This window comes from Leucopleurus acutus (genome assembly GCF_964270905.1).
Source record: "Leucopleurus acutus genome assembly, chromosome: 10".
NCBI classification, from domain to species: domain Eukaryota; kingdom Metazoa; phylum Chordata; class Mammalia; order Artiodactyla; family Delphinidae; genus Leucopleurus; species Leucopleurus acutus.
The window spans coordinates 69698230-69713633 of record NC_139153.1 but is presented as its reverse complement, the minus strand read 5'-3'; the positions used below and the strand labels follow the sequence as shown (position 1 = coordinate 69713633).

The 15404-nt window shown below is 41.0% G+C and overlaps 1 protein-coding gene across 1 annotated transcript in view; it reads right to left on the bottom strand.

The window, feature by feature from the left end:
• The window catches only part of DNAH8 (dynein axonemal heavy chain 8), a gene marked incomplete at its 3' end in the record, with an annotated part of 330699 nt that overhangs the window by 35456 nt on the left and 279839 nt on the right, over positions 1–15404 (bottom strand). The window contains exons 86-88 of the mRNA XM_082847518.1: positions 12220–12336; positions 10266–10367; positions 4833–4993 (exon numbers count right to left, since the gene is read on the bottom strand). Of these exons, the coding sequence (XP_082703644.1) occupies positions 4833–4993; positions 10266–10367; positions 12220–12336 (380 nt within the window). The remainder of the gene's footprint in view (positions 1–4832; positions 4994–10265; positions 10368–12219; positions 12337–15404) is intronic.

Here is a 15404-nt window from a genome sequence, read left to right as displayed (position 1 = left end):
AAGCTTCACCAACACTCTGTCGATGAGACCGTGAATCATGTTGTTGACTGCGTGACACTGTGCGTGTCATGTTGTTGGTGAGAGTGCAAAACAGCATAGCCTTCTGTAAGGGAAACTGAAAATATTCATAAATCCTTGATCTAGCAATCCCACCCATAGCAATTTATCCTGAAAAATACATCTCCAATAATATGAGGAACCACAAGCATGAGATTATTAATTGAGGAATTACTGGAGATAGCAAAATATTGGGAACAACCTACATGCCCACCCATGGGAGAATGGATGAATAAACTACGATGCATATAAACAATGGAAGAGCATGCAGCTGTAAAAAAAAAAAACATCCAGGCATACCTGTTTTATTGTGCTTCGGTTTACTGCACTTCAAAGATACTGCAGTTTTTACAAATGGAAGGTTTGTGGCAACCCTGTGTCAATCAAGTCTATTAGCGCCATTTTTTCCAAAAGCATTTGCTCATTTCATATCTCTGTGTCACATTGTGGTAATTCTCACAATATTTCTAACTTTTATTTATTATTATTATTATATCTGTTATGGTGATCTGTGATCAGTGACCTCTGATGTTACTGCTATGACCTGCTGAAGGCTCAGATGATAGCATTTTTTAGCAAGAAAGTATTTTAAATTAAGATATGTACATTGTTTTTTAGACATAATGCTATTGCACACTTAATAGGCTTCAGCATAGTGTAAACATAACGTTTACATGCACTGGGAAACTAAAAAAATCATGTGGCTCGTTTTATTGCAATATTCTCTTTATAGTGGTAGTCTGCAACCAAACCAGTGATATCTCCGAGGTGTGCCTTTAATGAGGAAGATACCTATGAACATATAGATGATTATAGGATGCACTAAGTGAAAAAAGTGAGACACAAAATAATGTACATATATATATATATACACATATATATGGTATGGTAATTTTGTATCAGAGAGAAAGGATAATAAGAATATACATGGTACTTACATATGAGCAAAAAGAAACACAGGGGAGATAAACCAGAAACTAATGCATTTGGTTGCCTGGAAAGGAAGGGGAAATGGGTTGGGAGGGCGTGAGACTTCTCTAAGAACCTTATTATCTAGTTGTGGCTTTTGAGCCATGATCATGTTTCATATACTTAAAAAAATCGACAATTTTTTTTTAAAAAAACCTAAAATGTAACAAATGAATGTACCTATACATCAACGGATAGCATAACCTCACAGATTTAAAACAATCTGAGTAACTTTTGAACATAGTGCTCTGTACACCCTCAGTGGGATATATTCTAGGGACGAAAGGAATTGCAAAGAAATCCTGACCTCCACTTAGTACATTTGTTGTTGGTCATGGTATTGGTGGTGCAACGGAGCAGGACCCTAGGGTCCTTGCCCCCCATGTCCTCAGCTTGCCTTTTGTCTGTGGAAAAACTTTAGCCAAAGAATAAGTTTAATCAGAGAAGCGAGAGAATGCAGAAACAAAGCAAAACAGTCCAACAAGACTAAATAATAATAGTGTAGTCATTAAGCGTAGTCAAGGACCTTTAGCTCCTCCTCAAGGGCTGTAGATAATATTCTGAGCTGTATCCTGTGAGCTGTCTTATAGATACTGAAACCCCTACCAGGTGGAAGAAGTTAACTACATGATGATGAAACTGTAGCCATGATATAAGCTGCCACAATTCCGAGAAATGAAAACAAACCGACCCTGGAACTGAAGATTAACCGTACTTAATCAAGATGACGCTGGTCAGACCACTGCATGACCAATTTCAAGATGACTATCAGAGCTGACTGTGCTGTTTCTGCATGTAGTCCCCTCCCTCTGTCTATAAAAGCTCTTGCCCACTGATTGTCAGTGGGGGAAGTCGGCCTTTGGATAGGAGTCCGCCCTCCCCACTGGCTGCCAGCATCCGAAATAAAGCAAACTTTCCTTTCCACCCACTTGCTTCTTTATTGGCTTTTGAGTGGCGAGAAGCTGGACCCCACTTTCAGTAACAGCAGTGTAATTTGGAGCAAATGAGTAAACATATTGAAGCTGCTGGGAACCAGGGTTCTCCCCGAGGGAGAAAGGAGATAATGAGGGAGGACAAGGAAGAACCCTGAGGTGTACAATTGGTATTGGAGTTACAGTATGAGCTCATAATGTTTTAAAAAATACGTATTTCCTAGCTCTGTCCACTCAGAGGGTCTATAAGCACACACACGCACACACACACACACACACACACACACACACACACAGAGAGAAATAGATGTGGTTATGTATGGATATAGCTGTAGATATATAAATATACAGAGATGTAAATATAGAACAAGAAAAAGCTAATGGAACAAAATGTTAACAACTGGTGAACCAAGGTGAAGGGTATATAGGTGTTCACTGTACTTGCAACTTTTCTGAGGGTTTATAATAGTTGAAGATAAAATTCAAGGGAAAAAAATAGTTTGTCTTTATCATTTCCTCCCATCTGGATTACAATTTGGTTGCCCTTCTCTGGACTTTTTCTAGCTCTGGTTTATCTCTCTTGAGAGCTGGTGACCAGAACTGCCTGCAGTAATCCAGGCACATGAATGCCATCCCTGTAAGGGATAAGGTGAGGGTGAGGTGCTTCCAACCTTGTTTCATATACTCCTTGGTAGGATCCTGTGGTACCAAACAGGATCAGATTCTCCAGGTACCAGCTATGGTGACTCCTCGGGCTCTTGCCAAGGATGGAATCAAAGTTTAGAGCCCTCATGTGTGAACCACTCCAATTGTTAATTTACAAGTGCATTAAAACTTATTAGCCATTTTTCTGCCCACTCGCGTGAACTCATGAGATCTTTCCACGGACTATCCCCATTTATTAGATTCTCCGCAGCCTAGGAGAATTTAGTATTGCTGATGCATTCAACAAATACTCCCTGAGTATCAGGCACTATTTAGCACTGGAGGTACAGTAGTGAAAAAAGACAAAAGTTTCAGACATAATGGAGTTTATGTTAGTGATGGTAGGTAGACGATAGCAAATAAATAAGTAAAGAGTTGGTGATACAATTGATAGGAACAAAGCAGGCAAGGAGGATGGAGTCTGGGGTGGGGGTTAGGGAGTGGTTTGCAATTTTTAAATAAGACAGCCAGGGAAGGCGTCATTGAAAAGGTGACATTTAAGCAAAGACCGGAAGAGGTGAAAAGGTAAGCCACAGTGATACCTGGGGGAAGGATGTTCCAGGAAGTACAAGTATCCTGTGGTGGGAGCCGTCTGGCCTGACTAACAGGAAGCTAGCGGAAGTTGGAGCTGAGTGGCGAGAGTGTGGGAGAGGGCAGAAGGAGACCAGGCCATGAGGGGCGGGGCAGATTGTATTACTGGGCCTTGTAGGTCACCTGTAGGTCATTGTCAGCTTTCGCCCTTGACTTGAAGACAGGAGCCTCAGGAGGGTCCTGGGCAGAGAAGTGACGTGGTCTGACTCACATTTATAAAGTCTTAGCTAAAGTAAACCTCCCTCTCTGTGTGTTCTCTTTCAGATAATGTTGATTCATGAACGGATCTCTGAGGACGCCTTTTTATTTCTTCATTTCAAAAGTCTCCTGCTAACTGATGACAGACTCTTCAAATAATAGCTAGAGCTGCCACCAAAGTACCATCACGGTTCTGTCACGGGGTCTGAAACGAGTGATGGCCATTCGTGGGTCTTTGGGGGTCACGCCCACATCTTTGAAGATGAAAAGAGGCACGGGAGAGATTAGAGGCTATGGAGAAGTGAGAATGAATGTGGGGGACACATAGGCCAAGAGGTCAAGCCTCGTGCTGGGGTGGGGAGCATGCTCAGGGTGGAGACACAATGCAATGGAAGCAAACAGGACTCTGTGATGTTGGGCGAGGGCAGAGAACCAGAGGGTGCCCCATTGCAGTGCTGCTGAAATGGCCACAGCAGGTGAGTGACCAGGAGAGAGGTACAGTGCACTCCTCTCAGTTGTCACAGCTTAGAATCTACCACAGGAGTCTTGGTTTCTTCCATTTCCTGAAACCAGCCACTCTGCTGGACGTAAACTTTGTGGTCTTTGGCCAGTGAGCCCAAGGCACGACCATCCAGGGAGACTCTCAGCTGGGGTTTCTTGGAGCCCTCTCTGTGGAGCTGGGTGGTCTTGTGTTCAGGTAGGGGTCTCTGGAGAGATGAGGGGTGAGATCTCATCCAAAGGATGGGTCTGAGAAGGGGCCTGGGACTTGGATGCATGCCTTATCTCTTCCCTCACTACCTCTTACCACAGTGACTGGAGCAGGGACATCACTCTGAGCCTTTCCTCCCGGGCTCTGCGTCTGTGTTCCTGTGCTCCTGTGCTCGCTGCATCGAGCCCTCCATGGGCAGGTATTTACAGAAGGATGCAGGTGAGCAAGTAAGGGGAGAGGGACCATCAAAACAGAAATACAAGTCCTCCTCCTCTGTCTACCCTCCTGGCCCTTTGCGGTTCTGTTTATGACCATTATTTTTTATTAGGTTTTTTGATGTAAAAGGCAAAGAACTGGGACGCTACTGTCTTATCAGACCAATGGCATCAAGACCAGTAACACCAACTGGTTTTATGACACGACAGAGGAGAAATAATCAATGCATAAATTAGAGCTTTTAACATTGTTATAAACTCTGGAGCTGTAGGATTTAGTGACCTTTAGCAGGCCAACATATGACAAAATTGTAATTGCGAGATAGGAAGTGATAGGAAGTGACACTATTTCTCACAGTAAAATAAAAAGAAGGGAAAGGAGAAAATGAAATGCACAGTCTTTGCCAGGCTGGGTTACAAATGATCCTTTCAAATTAAAAAATGCCAGGAACTTACGTGATATCGGCATTAGGGTGAAGCCCAAAGACTTCGGGGTTATCTAGGGATGGCAATGACTGGATGTATTCAAAATACTGGTCCAAGGTTTTGCACACGGGGATTTTATACCCGGTATAAAAACAGAATGATGGTTCAAACATCTTCTCACTGAACCAGACCTATATGGGAGAGAAAACAGGAGAAATAAAATTGATGAACAACTAAATGAAAACCCAAAACTGCCACTGTCAAGGAGATAGGGTCACCTTATTTCCATCTTAATCATTTTTAATATTGGGTTTGAAAGTACCTTAACAAAACCACTGATAGTATAATTAGACATAGATTAAGGAAAGAGAGAGGCCACAACACAAAAACAATGAAACCCGGTCTTTGTTTAACACCAAAGAAGATACTTTCTAAGGGCGAGGAGGAGAGAGCCAGCCTTGCAAGCCCACCCTCTGCTGAAGTAATCTGATGACCCTTGAGCTCACTTTAAAGAGACGTGGGAATGTATTGCAGAAGCAATAACCAGACACATGAGAGCATATCTGGACATTTTCACCGCCTCCTTTCTCCCCGCAAACAGGGCTCATGCCTGGGGGCTTATGTTGTGCTCAGCGTGGCTCACAGTGGCGCTGAGCACTGCACACGAGCAGGAAAACTTCTTACAAACGTCTCCCTCCCCACCCTGAGCTGGAGAGCTCCCTCTGTTAATTAAGTTACGTCCCTGGACACAAGAACCAGATATATCCAACCATCTTACTGTTTTCCTTAAGACATCCTTTTCTCATTCCATATGAACTGATTATCCGTAAGGTAACAGTGAGAGAACAGATATATACTTGGTGTGAATAGACTTATTCTGAAGAGGAAAAGAAAATGCTGAATGCCTGTGAGCCTCATTTGAGGCAATAATTTCTGTGTCTAACGGAGTGATTTTCCCAGTAGGGAGGGAAATAATGGGATGGTGGGAGGAGCAGAAATGCAGGCAGGATGTCTGAATCACTCAGAGGACTCCACGTGAAAAGAGAGGGGGATTGTGCCTTCCTTCGGTTGGTCACACTTTCTCTAGTATCTTCCCTCCATATCCTTCTTCTTCCAGCTCTTTTTAGGTCCAGTGATTGCTCTGAAATACCCTGTTTACTGGTTTTCTTCATTTTTTACTCATCACAGTTCTATCCTATTCAACTCCTGTCCACAAGGCCTTGAGCTTAGAAAAGGAATGGAATGCAAAGATGAGACACACACAGTCCTTTCCTTCAAGGAGTTTGTGACACAGTAGAGAGATAAGCCAATTACATAATAACCACAAGATAAAGTGCATGAAGGTAAGAGACAGAGGAAATAAAAATAAGCAAAGTACTAAGGAGGCTTAAAGCCAAGAAGAAAGAATAGCCAGATGGATGTCAGGTAAAGCTTTACCTAGGAGGTGATTTTGTAGATAAGCCTTGAAGGATAGAATTTTGACAAAGGAACTTGTCAAAGAGACCACACACGCAAAAAAACTGACGCAAAAATGTGAGGCAGGGCTTCCCTGGTGGCGCAGTGGTTGGGAGTCCGCCTGCCGATGCAGGGCACATGGGTTCGTGCCCCGGTCCGGGAAGATCCCACATGCCGCGGAGCGGCTGGGCCTGTGAGCCATGGCCGCTGAGCCTGCGCGTCCGGAGCCTGTGCTCCGCAACGGGAGAGGCCACAACAGTGAGAAGCCCGCGTACCACAAAAAAAAAAAATGTGAGGCAGGTTGGGTAAATGATGAAATCACTGTATTTACCCTAAGGTAAATATAATGCAGTGGTAAGAGATTGTACAGAAAAAGGGAAGTGAGGTCACATTGTGGATGACTATGGATATCAGGGTGAGGACTAGTACTTAACTTAAAAAATGGGGAGCAGTTGAAAGTCATTAAAGAAAAACGGTGCTATGATTTTGGTCATTATTTATAAAGATTAGTTTTTTAGGGATGTGGATGACTAGGGGGGGCAAAGGCCATGGGGTCTTCAGCACACAGACAACAAATGACCACACTGAGTTTTGTGTTGCCAGATGACATATGTGTATAAAGGGAAAATGAAGTTTCCTCTTGTTTTTCCACTACTTTATTTATAAAGTACAAAAGTATAAACTGTAAATCCACAAATAGCTAGACTCAAAAACACAAAAGTAGTTGAGTTTCACCAAATTTGGAGGACGTTTTTGGTATAATCAAAATACAGAGTATGAAGTCTACATGGAATTACTTTGGGAGACTCTAGAAGGTACCCTACAAAAATAAGCAGTCATCCTCCAAGGACAATGAATAAGGTTCTACAATTATTGGTTTTAAGGGAGACATACCATAAGGTGCTGAGAACAGAGAAAACAAATAAGGGTTCAAAGATAAGCCCCAAATTGAAAGTCATGGGGAAAGAGGATCCCACTTGAAGGCACTGGTTTACAATTGAAGTGATTTTCACTCAGGCAATTCTGGATAACATGGTCGGGGTAAAGGGGCAGCAGAGGACAGGCCTTTGCCTCCCTAGTCATTCACATTCTATGTCTATTTGAAGAAATTTACTAAGCTGAATGTTTATGTTTTTCTATACTGGGCTATCTTACATATTTTTTTAAAGTAGGTTAAAAAAAATTTTTTAATTTATTAAGCAAATACTAAGTAAAGGTCAATTCCCTTTCCTCATCTTCCTTGACCTCTCTCAGTTGACATTTCTTCTTTCTCAATACATTAAAATACTCGGAGCCTTGTCCTTAGCTTCTTTTTTTTTTTTTTTTCCTTCCCTTTCTCTACACTTTCTTCTTAGATGATGATCTCATCTAATATCTTGACTTTAAATGCCATCTGTATAAGACAAATTCCAAATCTTTTTCTCCAGCCCTGAGCTCTCTCCTGAGCTCCACATCTGTAAATCCAACTGCCTTGTTTATTTTCATTCATTCTCTTATTCAACAAATATTTACTAAGCACCTACTATGTGAAAGATTCCATTCCAGGTGCTGGGAATTTGGTAGTGATGTAAACAAGCAAAGTGCCTGCCCTTATGGAGCTTACAGTCTTGGACAACTGCACTTGGGTGTCCAGTAAGCATCTCAAAGTTTACATGATCAAAACAGAATTCCTAATTTCTACCCCCAGCCAATAAAACTCATTTTTTCCCTGCAGTTCTTTCCCGTCTCTGTAAATAGTCCCATGCTCCATCTAGTTGCTTAGGTCAAAACTAGGAGTGATCCTTGACCAACCCCCTTCCTTCCCCATCAGCATTCTGCTGGTAGTATCTGTACAATATATCCAGAATCTAACCACCTCTCACAGTCTCCAGTGCCAAAACTCCAATTTTAGGTACTTGTACAGTTATTCTAACACAAAGTATGCTTACTAAGACATCTTTTTTTTTTCTCTTTTGAACCTCAGATACAGAGGTGAGTTTATCATACTCCTGCATTTTATTATTCTCATGACTCTAGACCCTTTTCATTTTAGTTTCTCCCTCTTCAGCCCTGATATCCACTCCCAGCCTCCTTCCGTTTGAGGGCTTCTGTTTAAAGATATTGATGTACGTCCTTGAATTCATGCATTTATCCTTGAGAAATATACATGTACCACTTTATAGATCTCATTTTATTTTTTAAAGCTCTGCGCTCAACACTATGTTCCTAAGATCTATGCATGGTGTCATACGGATCATTTCTTCCAAGTGCTGCATTGTATTCCATGATAGGCATCTATAACATTTAACTCATCTATTCCTCTGTGACAGACTCCCAGGTTGCTTTCCACTTCCCACTATCCCAAACAATACTATGAATAATATCTTTGTACATGTCCACAGACTTGTCTGAGAATTCCTCTGGGACATACACTCAAGAGTGGGATACACTCAAGAGTGGGATTCTGGTTCAGAGGGTAGTCATATCATACACACTTCTTTTTTTTTTTTAATCATCTGAGTTTGGCCATGCCGCACGGCATGTGGGATCTTAGTTCCCCAACCAGGGATTGAACCTGCGCCCACCCTGCAGTAGAAGCGTGGAATTTTAGCCACTGGACTGCCAGGGAAGTCCCCATACATGCTTCATATGACTAAGTGCCACCAGATTGCACCCCTGAAGGGTGTGCAATAGTATTACATGTGCTCACCCACTACTGCTTATCTGTTCTCTTAGGCTTCTTATCTATTCTTTTAGGCTTCTTCGGCCTCACAGTGGATGCTGTAATGCGCTACCAGATCCTTCTCCAGGACCTAGGCACTCGCTCCCCCAGCTGTCTGGAGTACTGGCTACTGAGGGCTCACAACATTGTCCCTCCCAGGAATTGCCCTGGCAGAAGGGAGACACCTCAACCAAGATCATGCCCTGGGGGAAGGGATGACCCACAAGCAGATTTCCATCTCAGAGTCTGTTTCTGGAGAACCCAACCTATGATGGTCACCTGCAGCTCCACACACAATACTGTCATGACATTTTTATACATATCCATTCGTGGGCTTTTTCTAGAAATGTTCTGGGATGTTTACCCAGGATACTTAGTTTCAGTAAATTTTGCCCAATTGCTTCCCCAGAGATCTGTACCAGATCTGCCTCCACACATCCTTACCAATGCTTATCATCCACCTTTCTCCACATTCAGCTTTAAGAAAAACTTGCAAATACTAGTAAGGGTTGAAAAAAAATTCAGATTTCTGGTCAACCTCCAGTTTACCAAAATACCCTCAAAGCTTATGCCTTGTTGTTGAGGTCTTAATTTTGTTAAAAGGGAAAAAAAAAATCAAAGAATTAACAACTTAGATCCTAATATAAAGAACTCAGATAACGGTAAAATATCTGATTTTTTTTCTGCTCAGGTAATGTATTTTGCTTCTTTAATGTGTAAAAGTTTTAGGAATAACTTGAATCAGGTAGATGTACTTATACTATTCACCCTTGATGTGAAAGCCAGAATTGCTAAGAATAATATTCTCTAGAAAATGTTTACCCACATGATATATGCAGATTTTACTGGGAACAGAGGAAAAAATGAACACTTCATCAGTTTTCAATTGTCTGTCCTAATGGAAAGAGATGAGAAAACTCAAATTTTGGTTCATTCTCCAATCACTTATCTTGGGGCTTCAAATCGCCCTGAAGACTTGCAATCAGAGGAAAAGGCAGAGATATTATGTCCAGTATTTTTATAGGAGGGGAAGTGGGGAGAGACCGTGGACATGAGCAGCTAATCTATACAGGAGAAGATTCATAGACCATTGAGAGTTGACCTTTGTTCTGTCCTGGACCACAAGTAGATTATTAGATGGTTTGGTTTTGGTTTGGTTTGGTTGGCTGGTTCTTTTCAGAAGCTCTGCTATGTATTTTTTTTCCCTTTAAGTTTGGCTTACCTGCTACAAACAAAAAATATTCTTGTTTAATAGGAAGATGCAATGAGATGTACATCCATGCTTTTTTTTCCCTAAACTGACTTACTCTAGCGAAGCAATTAAGCAGACGTTTATCAAAGTCGTCCGTGACTCTGCCCCCATACTGTACTTCTCCGATCATGTACCGAACAGTACTCCACGACACGCCCTTTATTAAAAACAGAAAAGAATTATTCATTGTCAACCCAAACAAATAGTTCTAAACATTTTGGATCTTCCTCTAAAAGAAAGGTCTGGAAAAGGAAGCAATGGCTAGACTGCATTTAAAATTACTCATTATCTTATATTAATAACTCTTTTGCTCTTACATGACTGGAACTGCTATGGTTTGTTCACCAAAGAAAAATCTACAGTACTAAACGTTGGTGACTATATTGCTCATTGATTATTTAAAATAGGGGGAAAAGAAGACTATTTTTCAATCTGTGGATGTAATTATCTGTAATACTCATTATAGTAATGCCAAGCTGTTAGAGAAGAAAAAGGTCATGTTTAGTGAAGAAAGGAGAAAAACCAAGTAATCAATGCTCTAATGTGCTTTCTTAGTAATATATTTTCTGAAACAGTATAAGAACAACTAGAACATTATTCACAAGATTTTTCTACAATGCAATCCTTTCCTGTTTCATTATGTGAGCTATGACTACATCAAAGTATTTATTAATTTCCATAGCAATCTTATACTAGCAATACATTTCAGATATTAATAGTTTTTTTATTTTAAAAAATACTTCAATACATTTGGGGTAGGAGAAGTAAGGATGCTTAATTTTTATTTAATTTCTCTTGGTTAAATTTTTATTTTTCAGCTTCATTGCCTTTCAAAGCAACTATTTCAAGGTAACTGTCATTTGTATATACCAAAATGATAAACAGTCCCAGAATACGAACCCATATGATATAATTTTTCATCAAAATGTCCTACTCAATTTAATATCCCTTTGTAATTTCTAAGAAAAATTATGCTGTGATTCTAGATTTCCCCCCTACCCAGCAATAATTCATCATGGTTCACTGTCATCATACTGATACTGCAGAATGCATGATTATCTTTGAGATCTACTATGAGAAGGAAGAGAGGGAGAGACAATAGGAAACTTGTATTTATTGAGCCCTGATTATGTACCATACACTGTGCTTTCACAAATGCTAGCCCATTTATTCCTCACGGAAACCATGGCCATTTTATAGATGAGGAAACAGGCTCTGAGAGGCTCATAAAATTCCTCAAGATCATGGATAGAACAGATTTCCAACTCCTTGCAACACTTGTGTGAAAGGACAACTGGGTTTGTGTTCTTAGCTCGGTGACCTTGAGGAAGTTCCTTGTCTTCTCTTGTCTAGTACGTCATCAGTAAAATGGGGATCATAGTAACACCTTGGGTATCTACCTCACTGAGTTGTGAAAATAAAAACGAGACCCTGCACATGCGAGCACTTTGAAAACTGTGAAGTGTTACACAAGGATCAGTGACCATTATTCAAATCATTGCTATTTATCTGCATAAGCTTAAGTGTCTGTTAAGATGTGACTTAAGGTACAAAAGAACTTTTACATGGGCTGGGAGATATTCTCATTTCTGAGGATTCTGAGGAAGCATGAGTGAGATAAAGGAAGAAAAGTCTGATTTAAGGTATATATTCTCTTGAAGTACACTGTGGCGCTTGGATGTGACATGAAGAAGGCTGTGGTGTTTCTCAACACAATGAGTTCCTTTGTCAGGGCGCTGCCTCTGTTGTGCATGTCCTCAGGAAAGAGAGAGATTGGGTGGAGGGGGACACAAGTGTGAGATGGAGAGTCCCAGTGCGCTCCTATGGGCAGTAGGGGTGTGAGTGGAAATGGCTGGACCAGTAAACAGGTGATTGGAATGATCGGTCCCCTTTGGGAGAGCTGGGGGGAACCTCAGCAGAGCCACTGCATATCCCAGACTGGGAATGTCTGTAGAACTTTGATTTAAGGATGGCAATCAAGACAGAAAAAAAAAAACAATTTCACTCACTTTCTTAATATCGCATTCATCAAGGTGATTCTGAATAAACTGAACGCTGGCTGAGAAGTCAGCAGAATTGAATTCATAAGGAATATTCCATCCTAGGGGACCAAATTTGCGTCGCTCCTTAAAAACAACAGAGAAAAGTAATTGAGCAAGAGTTTTAAATTGTATTGCAGCTGATACCTGTTTTTATTATTAAAACATAGAGTACAGTAAAATTAAGGTACGATACTGAAATAAGTTGACATCATAAAAGAACAGTATATGATTTTGGATATAGTAACAAAGAGAGATATTACTCCTTGGCTCTAGAAGGCTTTCAAGAGCAAATCTCCAAATATTTGCCAAATTGGAGTTCTTGGGTTTAAAAAGTGTAGGTCTCCATCGTCAACTCAAAAAGTGCAGTAGGTGCTCAATAAATATCTGTTGAATGAATTAATTTATTCTAAACTGGACTGTTGAAAGTTTCAAATGTTAAATGCAAGGGTTTGAATTTTAGTTTTTTAAGGTGAATGACTTAAGCACTCAAGAGCATTTAGACTTCCTGCTAGTTTCACTTCGTAATCTTGCAGTTTCAGATTTTGAAAACTAAACGTTTTCTATGGTAAAACATGACATCTCTCTCTTAAAACATTCATATTGCCTTCATTTGTCTCTCCTGTGAAACAGCGGCTGTTTCAAATCACCAAATTACTCACAAATAATCAAATGAGGCTCAGGCCAAATGACTCAATTGCTTTGATATTCTGGAGACCATTTTAAAGGTATGTGAGTGTTAGAACTGATATTTCCAGGCCGTCATCACCTAGTAAACAACACGGATTAACTCAAACATCACCAGACCATCAGCTTTCCCTGCCTCAGCACACAATCAGTCTCTCTAAGAAAGGTCCAATTATTTATTCAGGAATAAATAATTGGTGGAACTTCCTTCCACCAGGAAGTCCTCTTTTAAGATATTAAATAAAAACATCAAAAATAATTTGGATCCAGATGTCCACCCTGGGAGGTCAGACTGAGGGCAAACAACCCTTAAAATTGTCAACTACTGGGCTTCCCTGGTGGCGCAGTGGTTGAGAGTCCACCTGCCGATGCAGGGGACACGGGTTCGTGCCCTGGTCCGGGAAGATCCCACATGCCGCGGAGCGGCTGGGCCCGCGAGCCATGGCCGCTGGGCCTGCGCATCCGGAGGCTGTGCTCCGCAGCGGGAGAGGCCACAACGGTGAGAAGCCCGCGTACCGCAAAACAACAACAACAACAACAAAAAATGTCAACTACTAGCGTTATTTCTAGAGCTGTTCTTCGTTAGGTTAGGCTGTCAGGTGTTGGACATTTGCATGGCGTGACTCCCCACTCCTTAGCCAATTAGACCAAAGGTGAATAACCAGCCTAAGAAGAGCCAGCAATATCCCTTCTCCCACGCATTTGGACTTAGAGTTCCGAACAGGTATTCAGGGTTTGTCCTAGTCAGAACTTAAACTAGAGAGGTTTGTAAACTCAGGAGCCGTGAAGAACCATCTTCCACCGTGAACACAGAGAAGATTAGGAGGAGCCACGGGGTTGGGAGGAGGCCCTGACAGGAGGAGACATATCTCCCATTTTTGTCTCCCCTTTTGTACCTGCGCCTCAGGGGAAGGATCATGGTTGTCTAATAAACAAACACGTGAGTTGATGATTATCAGCATGAAAGGCACTCTCTCTCACTCTCCGGAGGGTCAATTAGGAAGCTGACATGTGGTTTTGAATTTCCTGCGTGGGTCCCAAGAAGCACTATGGTGAGCCTCCTCCAGGTTGCTCTAGGAGCAAGGGGGGCCTGGAGGGTCTATAGGGTACTAACACGAAAATGCGTTCAGCTAACACTTGAGGCTCTGGGATTTCTTCCACCTTGAGGGCTTCAAAGAGAAGAATGCTAACCACTTACGAACCAAACACAAATGTTTTCCCATTGTTTAAAAAAATAGAATCAACTCTAAAACAGTTTTACCTGTTTTGACTTAGTTTTTAAAATTTACTGTTCAATTAGGTAGGAGACTGAATGAACAACAATTCTTTCTTTCCAATTACTGAAGCTGCTTAAATTGTCTCTGTGGAAACACTCCCGTTTACATGCACTGAGCAATTGCAATTCAGTTGCTCCTTAAAATGTGATCTTTGAAAATTGCCCTAATGCTGAGGTTTGCTTCATTTTATGTTACTTACTATCAATTTTTATTTAAAATGTTCAGTTTTTAGGTTGGTTCACTAAAGTCATAAACTGTTTAACTCCTTTTAGAAAAAAAGACAAAATGTGGTGTCTTTTCTTTCACAAATGAGGTCATTTCACTTTCTTGCTATTGTTTTTTTTTTTTTACTCACTGACCCCTGTAAGTGACAATAAAGAAAAAAACAACCCCTAAGTATCATCTTGGAATAATATCAGGGTAGACTCAAACCACTGGGACCTAAGACCTCATTTGGAAGCTCAAAAACAGAGGACTTTGCTAGAATTTGGAATATTTGGCATATTGAATCTCTCCAATCCAATTAGTATTTCTGAAACTATAGGATGAGTCTTATGTTTAGAAAAATATTAGGATGAGTCCAATAATAGAAAAATATTAGGATGAGTCCAATAATAGAAAAATATTAGAATCAGTGCATTTTCAAGAAGTCTTAATCTAGTTGAGAAAATAAGACAAAACAGGAAAGGACAACAGGGTACTAAATATAATTAACTGTCAAAATTTCACAGGTGATAAGCTTGAAGAAGACATTCAATCAAGGGCTCCTGGGAAGAATGAAACTGAAGCTGGTCTTTGAAAAGAAGGGAGAAAAGAATCCCGGGCTTAGCAAAGGTCAGGAGCAAAGACAGGAATGCAAAGTTCACGATTCATCCAGAAGGAGGCTGCAGGACTGTGCCACTGCAGCAGAGGACAACCTCTGGTGAGTAGCTGGAACTACGTCCCCACGTGATGATTCAGGGATGAAACATAGACAGATTTGATGTTAGGAGAAAGAGCTAAAACCTGACTCAACAGAAGGGGGTTATTATCCATTATTAAGTTGGAGATGATGATTTTAGGAAGACTAGTCTACTCCCTGCTAGACTGAACCAATAAGCTTCCTTCTTTTTATTCCAAAGAATATATAAAACACAACTACTAGTGAAATATGGAAAACTTGGAATACTCCTTAGAACACCGAAGAGAGGC